The 13,779-nt window shown below is 48.7% G+C and overlaps 1 protein-coding gene across 1 annotated transcript in view; it reads left to right on the top strand.

Annotated features, from left to right (window-relative positions):
* Positions 1-13,779, top strand: part of LOC130477365 (VPS10 domain-containing receptor SorCS1) — a 496,720-nt gene that overhangs the window by 376,734 nt on the left and 106,207 nt on the right. The window contains exon 9 of the mRNA XM_056849300.1: positions 12,685-12,864. Within this exon, the coding sequence (XP_056705278.1) occupies positions 12,685-12,864 (180 nt within the window). The remainder of the gene's footprint in view (positions 1-12,684; positions 12,865-13,779) is intronic.

Raw genomic sequence — 13,779 nt, 5'->3', positions numbered from 1 at the left:
ACCCTCCAGGGCCTCTTCAAAGGGCCAAAGGGCCCTGGTGAGCCTATAAAGGCTTCCATTTTCTATCCTTCCCTTTGCCACGCCTGTTGGAGCGATCCACTTCAGGCATCCCGCTGCCAGCCTCTCCATGGCTGTACAGGCTTTCACTGCACCTTCCTTGGCAGCTAGGGTGTTGTCGACTGTCTCTGCAGTGGGCCTGGTGGCTGCTTCTCTGGCTAGGTGACTTGCTGTGGACCTGTAGGCTGCTATGCCTACTCTGGCCATGCCTCCCCTGTCTGCTGCTTCACCACTGCATTATCTGGCATTACCAAGCCTGCCTGGCTCTTCATTGGGGTGGGCTGCCATCCCTCCACCCCAGTTCTCGTTGCCATTGCATCCCATGGCCCAGTGGGTTCTTCTGTCCCAGTGGTCGCACTGTTGCTTAAGGTGAGTGTAGGGGCATGGGAATTGACCCCAGACGGGAAAGCTGGCATGTCTGCTGGCTTTCTTTACAAGGGCCTTAGTGCTATGTTAATACACCAACTGGCAATGGCATCAACCATTCTGGGAGTTGGCAAGACTGCCAATTTTCACATCATACACATTTTAAATGTTTTTCCAAGGGATATCCTTCATACAATTCATAAATTCATGACCTGGGACCTCAGCGCAGTGCATTCTGCACTTATAAAGGCTGCCTATAAGGAGATTGCATGTCCTCTCAAGGAATTAATGCTCAAGACTCTCTCCTCCTTTCAAAGGGTCTCTCAACATAAACCCGTGCATTGTTCATTAGGACAAAATATTCCTATGGAAGAGTCTGGTGTTCATTGTGAAGCTTAACCCTCTTCTTCATAGAGCTGAAGAAAGATTTCTCCTTTTGCCCCAATCAGACTCATTCAAAAGACATCAAAAAGGCACTAGTCTTCTCTGTATCCATACAAAATCAGGTTCTCTTTCTGCATTGTTTAGAGATTCCTCTTTAGCCACCAGGGTCTCCATGTTAACTATCAGATGATTGGAATTGAATCTGTAAGATTTATCAAGCAAAAGGGTTGATTCCTACCCCTTTCAGCAATCACTGCCCATTTCTTGAGGGTGGAGCAACTTCCACTGTATACCAGAGTTTCCCTCCCATAGAATTAGGTTGTTGTAAAGTGGCAAATTGCAAGGAATCTCATACACTTGTACAGCATTATCCTGTAGATACCCTTGACGTCAGTCAACACTGCTTTGGTAGAAGTGTTCTCCAAAGGGTGATTAAAAAACAGACTAATGAAATTCATCCTCCATTAAGAATTCACTGTTTTTTCTACTTCCTTACAGTAAGAGATGGCTCTACCTCAGAACCACTGGAGAAAGGAACATTTGAGCTTACAGTGAATTTCCATTCTCAGTAGTTCCGGGGTGGGGGCAGTTTTCACACCCAGCTTCATCATTCTGGAGCAACAAGGTATAGATTTTTGCAAATTGGGATGGCTTCTTCAGGGGTAGCCTGCACATCTCATTGCAAACTTGGGCAGTTTAAGCAGACAGCATCTCTCTCTCCCCCCTCCTTATTTTTTTTATCTTTGACCTGCTTCATTGGGTTAAAGTTATATAGAGCAATGCAGTCTTATGTTCTAAGTCAGTAATTCAAGAGGAGTCATTGGACAGAGATGGAAGCCCTTCCACTTGGTCTCATGTTCACTGGAAGACCTTGCCCATGACCATGGGTGGGAGCTTACCCCAGAATCAAAGACTGGCCTACCCCAGAACCACTGAGAAAGAAAATTCACCATTCAGATTTAATAACAACCCCCCCCCCAAAGGTCTGTATTCCAAGAAGCTTACAATCTGAACATGGAATGAAATATTTATCTGTATTTCTCTGAGTCTTTTTTGTGAGTCTTTTACAATTGCAATGTCAGGGCAGTAATTTAAAGGAGAAGGAGCCATCACGCTTGCTGAGTTTAGGGTGTCAGACTCCCCACTCTGCCATGAACCTTGCAGGGGTAATCTTGGACCAGTCGTGGTGGGCGCCACAACAAGATGTCTGCCTCAGGAGGCAGAGCCAACCACAAAATGTCAGAGAGTGAGGTTATGCATAATTGTAATAGTAACTTTCCAATGTTTTATGCAGAGGCTCTGCTTGACTGGATGCCTTTTAAAATTAACATATTGTTTAAAAATATTTTCTTTCTTACACACAGTTTGCCTTCATCATGTGGTGCTGTGGTGGTGGTAGTTTCCAAAACAATGTTTTTAAAAATCCGCAAAGCCAATCAGATCTCCAATAGCCAATCAGAAGCCCTGCTGAGAAAAAGCCCCCCCCCCCACGGCCATTCCCACTTTTTAAAAACACTCAGCAGGTCCCAGGAAAGGTGATGGCAGGCGCCATGGTGACCATGGACACCATCTTGGAGATCCCGATCTAGGCATATCTTAAATAAAATCAATAGAATTTGCACTAGTCTGGCAGAAGAGGGGGCTGCCCTGAGCAATGTCTTCCCTGTGTGATTTGGGAGCATGTGGCCTTGTGCAAAAGCTCCAACACCCTGAGCTGCCTCTTGGTGGCCCATCTTGGCATAACATCAAGGACAACTTCCTAACTGGGCATTCATTAGCTTAGCATATTCCTTGGAGAAATAACTCATAGTAAATACTTCCCAAGCAGTTTGATCTGATGCCTCTTTCCTTAACAAGCCCCAAGAGGCCCTCTCTGTCACAAAGCACAAGAACTAGATGTTGCTGAATCCATCTACACGGTATTTAAGGCAACAAGGTGTTTCATTACAATCTCATAACTTCTTCAAAGGGTAAACATGAAATGTGTATGCACGGGAGCTACAGCAGAAAAGGCGTGTTTAGGATGCTGTTATCAAAGTAGGTGACTGCCTTTATTAAAAATGAACAAAGCACAGTGCAGTCAAAAGGAAATGAAACAAGCAGGGTCCTTTATGACTAGAAGGTCTTTAATCTCTTTCAGCTCAATTACTTTGCCCAAATAAAATCAATGGTGTAAAGAGTTCTTAGAGACTGCAGTGGCTTGTGGAATTTTGGAGCAGAATTTTCATACCCAGAGTAGTTTGATCTCTGCATCCCTGACCTTTTCAGAATTCGGCCCCTGAGCTGACTTAGGCAAAATGAAGGGGTTGAATTTAGTGCCTTTGATGTGGTTATATTGATAGTGATTCCAGGTGTCAGCTTTTTAGTAATGACTACTAGCATTTAGAATGTATCTAATAGAGAATGCATGGGTTATCATGTGTGTCTCCCCAAAAAAATTATCCTACCTTTCTGCCCTCACAAAGGCCACCAAGGTGGCTTTCTTGGGGTGGAATGGTGAGAAGAGAGAGAAATGAGATGATACGTTTAAGGGAAAGAGGAAGCGAACAAATATTGTTAGAACCCAAGCAAGAGTGCTACATGGGGAAGTGGACGTCCCTCTTTTTCTGGTGTCTGTGTTACATGAGAAATTCTGCTCTGCTGGAAGGAACTAGAACTGTGTTTTCCAACCTGTGGGTCAGCAGCCAGAATTGGGTTACGAAGCCTCTGAAAGTGGGTCACGGGCCAGCCCTCCGAATGGCCACCTCTGTCCTTCCCATTCCTCTCTTGTATTTTAGAAACTGAGATCTGACCCTGGAAACAGTATCCTCCATACATTAGTAGGCATTTTTCTTCTTCACTGTATATGCATATTGATCAAGTAAAATGTGTCCTGATGGTTACTACAGTGAGTTTCTAAGACCTTAGGGGGGATTAGAGGAAGCAATGGAGAAGGAGAGCGTGGTCAAAGGCTGGAATGTAACCTCATGCAAAGGCTGTGTATGTTGGAATGCCACTTGCTTTGGGTTTGTAGTGGGGGTAGCAGCTCCCTTTTTATGTTTGTAGGTTTCTCAAAAGCAACTAGTTAGCCACTGTAGGTAATGGAATGCTTAACTAGAGTGATAAGATAACAGTTTGCCTAGAGTGCTAGAAAACCTTGGGCCAACCCTGGATGATCACCATACCACGTAAATTTGGACTTGTGAGTCACCATACCCAAAAGGCTGGGAACTACTGAACTAGAGGACAGGATCTATCATTTTGTATAAATGCTTATGGTCATTTACGCATGGTCGCTGTAGCCTCCTTTATTTCCTGTTTCAGCCAGGATCAAATTTCCCTGTTTCAGCCAGAACCAAACCTATGTCTGTAGTAATGTGAAATGGTGAGAAGGACTATGTTCTTAAAATAAACCACTGGAACACAAAGTGTCTCTGCAGCGCTTCCTCCCCACCCCCGCCACCTACTGTCATTCATGCGTGCTTTCCCTATTTGGATAGTTTTGCCTTTTCAGCCTCCAGCATGTGCCACATCTTATCTGCCTGACCTTTGTTAGTCTGCCAGATCATTTATATACTTCCAAGTTCTGTAATGATGGAAAGAATCAGCACTTCCTGTCCATTTTTAATCCAGGTGTTATTAGGACAACCCAACCTAACAACCTCTGGAAGGGAGAAAAGCCCACAAAATTAAAAATATATATAGGCTCTTTAAAAGCACTGACAGTATCTGCAATTGAGACAATAAATCAGATGCTACATTTCTGTCATTGCAGGTGGCAAAAGGCCAAGTTCTCCTGACCAACTGAGAAAAGAGTGCTTGCGGCATGTTGGTGATTCAGAAAGCATTGGCCTTTCACCCCTGCTGTCACCCAAGCAAACGCAGTGTGTGCATAACGTTGTTCTTTCTGTTTGGAAAATCATAGAGACCAGACAGATGGACTGCATGTAAATGCAGATGCTCCTGCATCGCTATAAACGGGGGAATTCTGAAGGTTGGGGTTGTGATGTTTGTGTAGGCAGCCATATAGGAAAAGTGTCACAACCAATGTCAGTGGGCCATTCATAAATTGTAAGATAGCTTTCTTTTCTGTTCTTTCAAAAGGCAAGAGGTGCTTTTTCTCTTGACAAAGGATGGGGGTGATAGCGCTTCTCCCTATGTCTTCCTATATTTTGTCAACGAGAAGGCTATTTCATAGAATGATTTACCCAGCAGAAATAACAGGCAAATTACTACACCTGGCAGGAAGAATAAGGGCTGCATTATGCTGTGCATGTGAGAGGTGTTTGTTGCACATGACAAGTTTCTTGACAATCCCCCAGCCTAGTAATATATGGCGTGAATAAAGAATGGGTAGAAAAGGGGGGGGCAGCTCACTGTTATGAAGAATGCAAAGTATTCCTTCTCTGTGTGTGCACGCACACACACACATGGTCTGGTCATCTGCAAGTTATGAGTACTGAATAGGGTTGCCAGGTACCCCCTAGTCACTGGCGGGGGATGGGAGGGCAGGTTTTCCAGATCCAGGTTGGGAAACTCCTGTATATTTGGGATGGTGCCTGGGGAGGACAGGGACTACAGTTGGGTACAATGCCATAGAGTCCACCTTCCAAAACATCCATTTTCTCCAGGGGAGATGATCTCTGTAGTCTGGAGATGAACTGTAATTCCCGGGGATCCCCGGATCCCACCCGGAGGCTGGCATCCATGGCACTGACCTTGTACTGTAATCCAGATATGGAGTAATTAGAAATTAGGACTATATTTCTTGGGAGGCAGCAAAATGCCACCCTGGGACAAGAGCTGGACATTTTAAAGGAAATGTGAGAGATCCCCCTCTCTGAGTTTGCTTCTCCAAATCAGTTGCTCAGACGTTGATACAGAAACAATCGATTTATTGAAGCCTTCAGGAGATGAGACAGGCACAGGTAGAAAGTTGCAAGTGAGGGGCTATACGGGTTTACAGAATATATTGACTCCAGGGCACTGGGGCACTGGGGTTCACACTTATTGTTATGGGAAGTTACAAGCTTGGCATAATACAAAACATCAGACAGATCCCAGGAAGTCTGGGCGGCTATCACACTTCCAAGGCCGCATCGGCCTGAGGGAGTACTGGCAGGAAGAACAGCGGGGGGGGGGAAGATACATGGGCCATCAGGCCTGGCGCCTGAGACCAGAAGGTGTGAACTGCTTTTACGAGTTCACTGATAACACAGCAGGTGATGGAAAGCAGAGACACAAAGACAGAGACCCTCACATTCTGCCCCCCTTAAGGCCCCCCCCCGGGGTCCCCGAGAGGACGAGGCTTATCGGGATAAGCAAGGTGGAATTCCCGGACTAAGCGAGGAGCCGCCATGTGGGGTGCGGCCACCCATTCGTCATGAGCGGAGCCAAGGTTTTTCCAGCGAACAAAGTAAAACAGTTTCCCTTTCTTCCATTTGGAGTCTAAAACCTTGGATATTTCCAAATGGGTGTCCCCTCCTACTACGGTAGGAATCTCGTGTGCGGGAGGGGGGTGGAACTGGGGGGCTGCCACATAGGGTTTGAGGAGGCTTATATGAAAGACTGGATGGACTCCTTTCAGAGTTTTTGGGAGGTCCAGTTCCACAGTAACCTCGTTGATTACTCTGGTAATGGGGAAAGGTCCCACATAACGGTCGCTCAGTTTTTTGCAGGGGCGAAGAGAGCGGAGGTTTTTGGTGGACAGATAGACTTGCTCCCCCACCTTGAGTTCCCATCCCGGAGACCGGTGTTTGTCTGCTTGTTCCTTGTACTTGCTTTTTGCCCTTTCCAGATTTTTGAGCAACCATGGCCAGGTGGATTTAACCACCTGAATCCACTCCTGAAGGTCAGGGGTAGACTGGAGCTCTGGCGAGACGGGGGCAGAACCGAAAGGGCCGAAATCCGTCCCGTATATAACTTGGAAGGGACTAAAGCCGGTAGAGGAATGAGGCGCATTGTTATACGCATATTCGGCAAATGGCAGCAGGTCGACCCAGTCGTCCTGGTGGAAATTTACATAGCAACGCAAATAACATTCTACCACCGCATTTACTCGTTCTGTTTGACCATCCGTTTGGGGGTGATAGGCGGAAGAAAGGCCCTGCTCTTCCACTCCCATTAACTTTAGGAAGGCCCGCCAGAATTTGGCAACAAACTGGACCCCCCTGTCGGAGAGGACCTTCCTCGGGATCGAGTGTAGCCTGAGGACGTGTGTGATGAACAGTTTAGCTAAGCCCTGGGCTGAAGGAAGGCCTGCACATGGAACGAAGTGAACCTGTTTGGAAAAGAGGTCTGTGATAACCCAAAGAACCGTTTTTCCCCGACTCGGAGGTAGGTCGGTGATAAAATCCATGGCGATGACTTCCCAGGGACGGGAGGGGCTCTCAAGCGGTTTGAGAAGCCCTGGGGGTTTTCCCATCCGTTTCTTGGCTGTGGCGCAGGTGGGGCAGCTGCGCACATACAACTCTACATCAGATCTCATACCGGGCCACCAGAATTGTCTTCGAACCAGGTGAAGCGTTTTTATGAAACCAAAATGACCCGCTAGCCTGGCACCATGTACAAGTCCCAATACTTCCTTGCGAAGAGAGGAGGGGACGTACAGTTTCCCCCCTTGCACCCACCAAGTGTTGGTACGTTCCAGACCAGTGGGGAGGAGATGATGCTCCTCCTCCTGCAAGGAGGCGTCCCGGAGTCGCTGTTGGAAGGCTTCCGGGATGCCTTTGAGTGTAGGGGGGGTCTCCGGTGGTCGGGCTTGGGACCGGGTGGTGACGGCTAAGCTAGGAACTTCCCCTCGCTGCTCGGGAGTGAACAGGGAGTCGACTGGGCGATCGAAATCGTTGCGATACTGGGGAAGTCGTGACAAAGCGTCGGCTAGGGCATTTTCTTTGCCAGGGACATGTCTGAGAGTGAACCGGAACTTAGCGAAAAATTGGGCCCACCGAACCTGTTTGGCATTGAGTTTTCTAGCCCCCTTGAGGGCCTCAAGATTCTTGTGATCGGTACACACTTCGAATGGCAGTTCGGCCCCTTCCAAGAAGTGTCGCCATATGGTAAGGGCATGTTTGACCGCTGCTGCCTCCTTCTCCCAAATGGCCCAGTTGATTTCAGACTGGGAAAACTTCTTGGAGAAGTAGGCGCATGGTCTCAACCGTCCCCCCTCATCCCTCTGCAATAGGGCCCCGCCCATGGCTACATCCGAGGCATCCACTTGCACCACAAAAGGCTTGGTGCAATCTGGGTGAGCCAAAACGGGTTCGGATGAAAAAAGTAGCTTCAAACGTTCAAAAGCTAGCTGGCACTGGGGGGACCATTGCAAACGGGCTGAGGGAAGCGCGGCGCTAGCCCCCTTGTCCTTGGTACGCAACAGGGCAGTGAGGGGAAGCGCAACTTGGGCAAAGTTAGGAATGAAGTTCCGGTAAAAATTGGCAAACCCCAAAAACTGCTGAAGTTGGCGGCGGGTAGTGGGGGGTTCCCAGTCCCGCACTGCCTGGACCTTGGCGGGGTCCATTTCCAACCCTTGGTGGGAGATCACATACCCCAGAAATGTAATGGAGGGTTGGTGGAATTCACATTTGGACACCTTAGCATACAGTTTGTGCTCCCGCAGCCGCTGGAGCACCTCTCGCACTAGGCGCACATGGTCTTCCATGGTTTCAGAGTAATTAAGGATGTCATCGAGAAATACCACCACCCCCCGAAACAGTAAATCATGCAAAACCTCATTAATTAATTGCATAAAGACACTCGGAGCCCCCGAAAGTCCGAACGGCATGACTAGGTACTCAAACATCCCAAAACAACTGGAAAAGGCCGTTTTGGGTTCATCTCCTTCTTTGATGCGAATGCGGTGGTAGGCTTCTACCAAGTCCAGTTTGGTGAAGATTCGGCCCTCCTTTAATTGTGCTAGAAGGTCAGGAATAAGAGGGAGGGGGTAAGCATTAGACTGGGTGACTGCGTTCAGTCTACGAAAGTCAATACACAGTCTTAAATCTCCCGTCTTTTTCTTTACAAAGAAAGCTGGGGCTGAATAAGGAGCCTTGGAGGGGCGTATGAAACCCCTCGCCAGATTGACATCCAGATAGTCTCGCAACACTGTCTTTTCACTAGGGCTCATGGGGTAAACCTTTCCCTTAGACAGTTTGCCTTCCCCTACAATCTCGATGGCACAGTCCGTTTCTCTGTGGGGAGGCAGTTCGTCGCACTCTCTAACATCAAAAACATCAGTAAATTGCGAGTACTCAGAGGGTAATTGAGGAGAGACTGGGGCGGGGGACCCTACCAGTGCGGCGGCTGGAGTCCTGAGTACCCGTTCCTTGTCATGCAACCCACAGGGGTTTTCGGGGAAGGAAAGCACCCGTTTAACCCAATCAATGGAGGGATTGTGCCCCCTTAACCAGTTCATCCCTAACACCACAGGGGTTACAATAGGGGCGATAGTGAAATACAACCGTTCCCAATGTTCCCCCACGGACATAATCACGGCTGCAGTTCTGTGGGTCACCGGGCCCCGTTTAAAGTCACTCCCGTCCATTTGGGAAAAACGGAGGGGTCCCGGAAGCCGCTTGCGCCGGACACCCAACTTCTTGGCAGTTTCCTCATTTATCATGGTGCGGGCACACCCCGAGTCGACCAACGCGGGGACCTCTAACGGGGGACCCCCTTTGGGTAGGGACAGATGGACACGCACAAATACATTGTCCTCTTGGGCGCTTACCATCGGTGGAGCTCCTTGCACAACGATAGGGACGGTCTGCTGCGGAGCCCCCTCTACAGCAGACCGACGGCGTTTTTTGCCGGCTGTTCCCACTCTTCCTCCTCGCTGGAAGAGGGGGACGGGGTAGTGGCCTCCGGGGAGCCGTCCGAATCAAAGACGGTATTTGTAATCCGGGACCCCGATGGGACCGTAGAGTCGGATGCCCCATCCTGGGGACGTGCGTGGAGAGCGGAGGGTGCGCCGGAGCGCCGGCTCAGTGGTCCACTTCTGCGGCGAGGCTGGCTGTCGGCGGCCGGTTTCGTCGGCTCGGCCTGGGTTTGGCGGGGAGGGGTCGGACGGCCTGAGCGAGAGGGGCATTGCGATGCAAAGTGACCCTTTCCCCCGCAGATCAGGCAGACGCCGGCCTCGAACCGCTTGCGGCGTTCCGCGGCCGAGAGGACCCCGCCACCCCCTTGCCGGAGTTCCCGGCCACGGTCACCCCGGGGCCTGGGGTCTCGCCCAATCCGTTGCTTGGACAAGTTCAGGAGTTGTTTGCGATTCTCGATGTCAGCAGCATGGCGAACCCAACCTTCCACATCCGGGGGGTTCCCTTGCATGAAGGCCCAATGTTGGAGGTCTGGGTTGAGACCCTCCCTGAAACATTGTACCAAGGTAGCCTCACTCCAGTCCAGAATTCGGCTAGCCAGTGACTGGAACTCACTTGCATACTGCGCCACCGACTTAGTCCCTTGGCGCAGTTGCATCAGGGAGGCTTTAGCCCGCTCACCTAGAGTCGGGTCCTCAAAACGGTTTCGGAGTGCTACCATGAACTCGTCCAGGGTTCGCAGCACCGGCGAGCGGAGTTCATACTGCAACACCATCCAGGCAGCCGCCTCCCCTTGCAGTAAGGAAGCCACGTACTGCACCCGGGACTCCTCAGAAACGAAGGTTCGGCCTTGTTCCCGCATAAAAATGTCTACTTGGACCATAAAAAAGGTCAACTGGTCTCCCGACCCGTCATACGTGACTTTCAGGTCCCGACGGGCCGGGGGGGCAGGGGTTGCGGGCGGAACTACTGGCGCCCCGTCTGGGGGAGCACCGGCTGGAGGTTGCAATTTCAGCGCATCTAGGGTCGTGGCCATCTCACCCATTACGCGTTGCATGATCTCCATCTGCTCCTGCATAGCCCGGCGGTCTTCCTGCCACTGTTTTCGTTCTTCCTCCATGAGGGCCTCTTTGCGGGCCGGGTCCCCTTCGAGTCCCGTGCTGGGGAAGGCCAACCGGCGATCCTTCGCCGCAGTCCGCGAGAGCGACCAGCCCTTGGGAGAGTCCAGCCAATAAGTGAGCCCCCGGGGACGTCCGTCCCGATCTTGGTCGGGGGCGCGACCCTTCGGTTTCTTTGGCTTGGCTCCCTCCTCTTTAGGGTCCGGCTTCTCCGGCTCGTCCGGTTCCTTGGGGGCATCGGGGTTAGGGGTGGTGTCCTCGTCGGCTGACATTCTGTCCAAAGCGGTACAGCTGCAGTCCGAGAGGCAAGGACTTGCAACTTAATGTGAGAGATCCCCCTCTCTGAGTTTGCTTCTCCAAATCAGTTGCTCAGACGTTGATACAGAAACAATCGATTTATTGAAGCCTTCAGGAGATGAGACAGGCACAGGTAGAAAGTTGCAAGTGAGGGGCTATACGGGTTTACAGAATATATTGACTCCAGGGCACTGGGGCACTGGGGTTCACACTTATTGTTATGGGAAGTTACAAGCTTGGCATAATACAAAACATCAGACAGATCCCAGGAAGTCTGGGCGGCTATCACACTTCCAAGGCCGCATCGGCCTGAGGGAGTACTGGCAGGAAGAACAGCGGGGGGGGGGAAGATACATGGGCCATCAGGCCTGGCGCCTGAGACCAGAAGGTGTGAACTGCTTTTACGAGTTCACTGATAACACAGCAGGTGATGGAAAGCAGAGACACAAAGACAGAGACCCTCACAGGAAATTTTGTGAACTGCATAGTGCAAATAATTAAAAAATTACGGTTTACTAATATCAACATCACTAATAGCTGGCTGCAGTTTTAATCTTCAGCACAATTGATTAGATCAGTAATTTATAAAACAGAAACTTTAAAACACAGAAAATCTGAAAAGAAATACCTTTTATATGTAATATTCTTTTATGTTGGAGATCTATGTGTTTCATAGTTGTTCATAAACAGTGCAATCCTATATTCACTCTAGTCTTGACTAGAGTAACTCAGCATAGGGTTTTTGTATTTCTGTTGGGGCAGGGGGACTCAACACTGTTAATTCACCATTAATGATACATTAGTTCCCTTCCTTCCATATCCAGGTCCCAGGTGCTACAGTGTATATAAGGGGGCTCCTTAGGGTTGCCAGGTCCCCGTCCCCGGCATCTGGCAAGGGATGGGAGGGACTTACCAACTGCAGAGGGAGGCTGGAGCTGATGCGACAATATTACTTCCGGAAGTGACATCATCATGTTGATGACATTGTGGGAGATGCTCTGATATTTGGGCAAAAACTCTATGGTAGAAGTGGTTTTATCGTAGAATTTTGCCTAAATACCAGCGCATTTTCCACGATGGTGGTGATGTGATGACATCCAGAAGTGACATCATAGCGTCAGTGGTGCCCAGGATGAGGCCTACATTTACCACTGGTAAGTCCCCCTTTGGCTAGCTGAATGCTGCTGGGGGGAGGGAGCCCAAAGCGGGGGATTCCCCACCCCACCAGGCGCCTGGCAACACTAGGTCTACTAGAAGGATGACCAAGTCACATATAAAACCGACAACCTCTGTTCCCTTATGGTCCCCTTCTCATATCCATAATACTCAGTGATTCCTAATTGTAGAATTTTCTCACTTTTATGAAGGACAAGGACAGAATAAATATTATATATTTACTGTAGCAAATGTGCCTATCTTCCGCTGCCATTGTACATTGCTATTGCCAGTGTAAATGTTCATTTAACAAGTCCTAAGTCCATTCTTGATCTGCATATATTTGCAGAGGAGAGGATGTGTAAAATATGCATGTGCACTTGCAAGTATATCGGCTTTGGTTTCTGATTAGACTTCTTAATGAATCTCTGCTTTTCTCCAAGAAGATTGCCCTGCCCTGCCCTTGAAGTGGAGACAAAGGAGATGCTTAAGAGTGATATTTGTTTGCACTTTCCCCCTAGGACATGCACGTTATCAGCACGGATGAGAATCAGGTGTTTGCTGCAGTTCAGGAGTGGAACCAGAATGATACATACAATCTTTACATCTCTGATACCCGAGGGGTTTACTTCACCCTGGCTTTGGAAAATGTCAAGAGCAGCCAAGACCTGGAGGGCAATGTGATGATAGACCTCTATGAGGTATGTGACAATAGCAACCATTCTTATATATACACAGGAACACCCCTAGGTAAGGCAGGACAAGAGGGCTGTTTTCTGAGAAGGAGTGGAGACACCAAGAATTTATTACACCAGGCCATTCAAAGATGTTGTTTTTGATTTGCAAACCTCTAAGCAGTTTAAGCTTAACAGTTATTTCATTTTACAATCTCTGAAACTGAACAAATTCAATCGAAGTGCCAAGAGAGGGCATCTGTGGAAGACACACAGTGCAATCCCTGGAAGACTAATTCCAACCCAAACCCACTGAAATCAATTGATTGGCAGGATAACAAAAATGTGCCCTTACCACAATTCAGATCTGAAATTAATATAACATTTTATGAAGTGCACACTCCTACTTTGCTGATGATAAGTAGTTACAGATCTGATCAGTTTCTGTATGGGAACTCAACTGGGAATCATCTGTATACCCTCTTTGAGTTCCATGGGGGAAGAAAGATAGGATATAAATAATAAATCTGATCCATACAGGATAAGGGGTTTTCACTTTCAGGTACCCTGCATTAAGGGATAACTGGAACATTACATACAAACCCACAGAGAAATTTAGTATTGAAATATGGACTTCTTCCAGCTTATACAGCATGGAAGTGTCCTTTTCCTTACAAGTGAGAGCAAAAGTTTTACCACAGTTTGGTAGGGCCACTGAAGGCCGGATAATCAATCTAGCATACTTACCACAGATGGCTAATTGGCCAAGCTAGCTATACAGAAAAATGCCACTGGAGTTTCAAAATGCTGCCTCAAGAGGATTCTCTGTGCTGTCCACTTGAATCTGAAGCCATTTAGGGGATTGAGTTTGACTTTGATATTTGGCTTTGAATGTCTCTGACTGGCAAGCACCTCGAGACAACCATTCACAAAGCCTGAACA

Source organism: Euleptes europaea, chromosome 5 (genome assembly GCF_029931775.1).
Source record: "Euleptes europaea isolate rEulEur1 chromosome 5, rEulEur1.hap1, whole genome shotgun sequence".
Taxonomy (NCBI): Eukaryota; Metazoa; Chordata; class Lepidosauria; order Squamata; family Sphaerodactylidae; genus Euleptes; species Euleptes europaea.
Note: the sequence above shows the minus strand (reverse complement) of the source record. Positions and strands in the feature narration are given on the sequence as shown.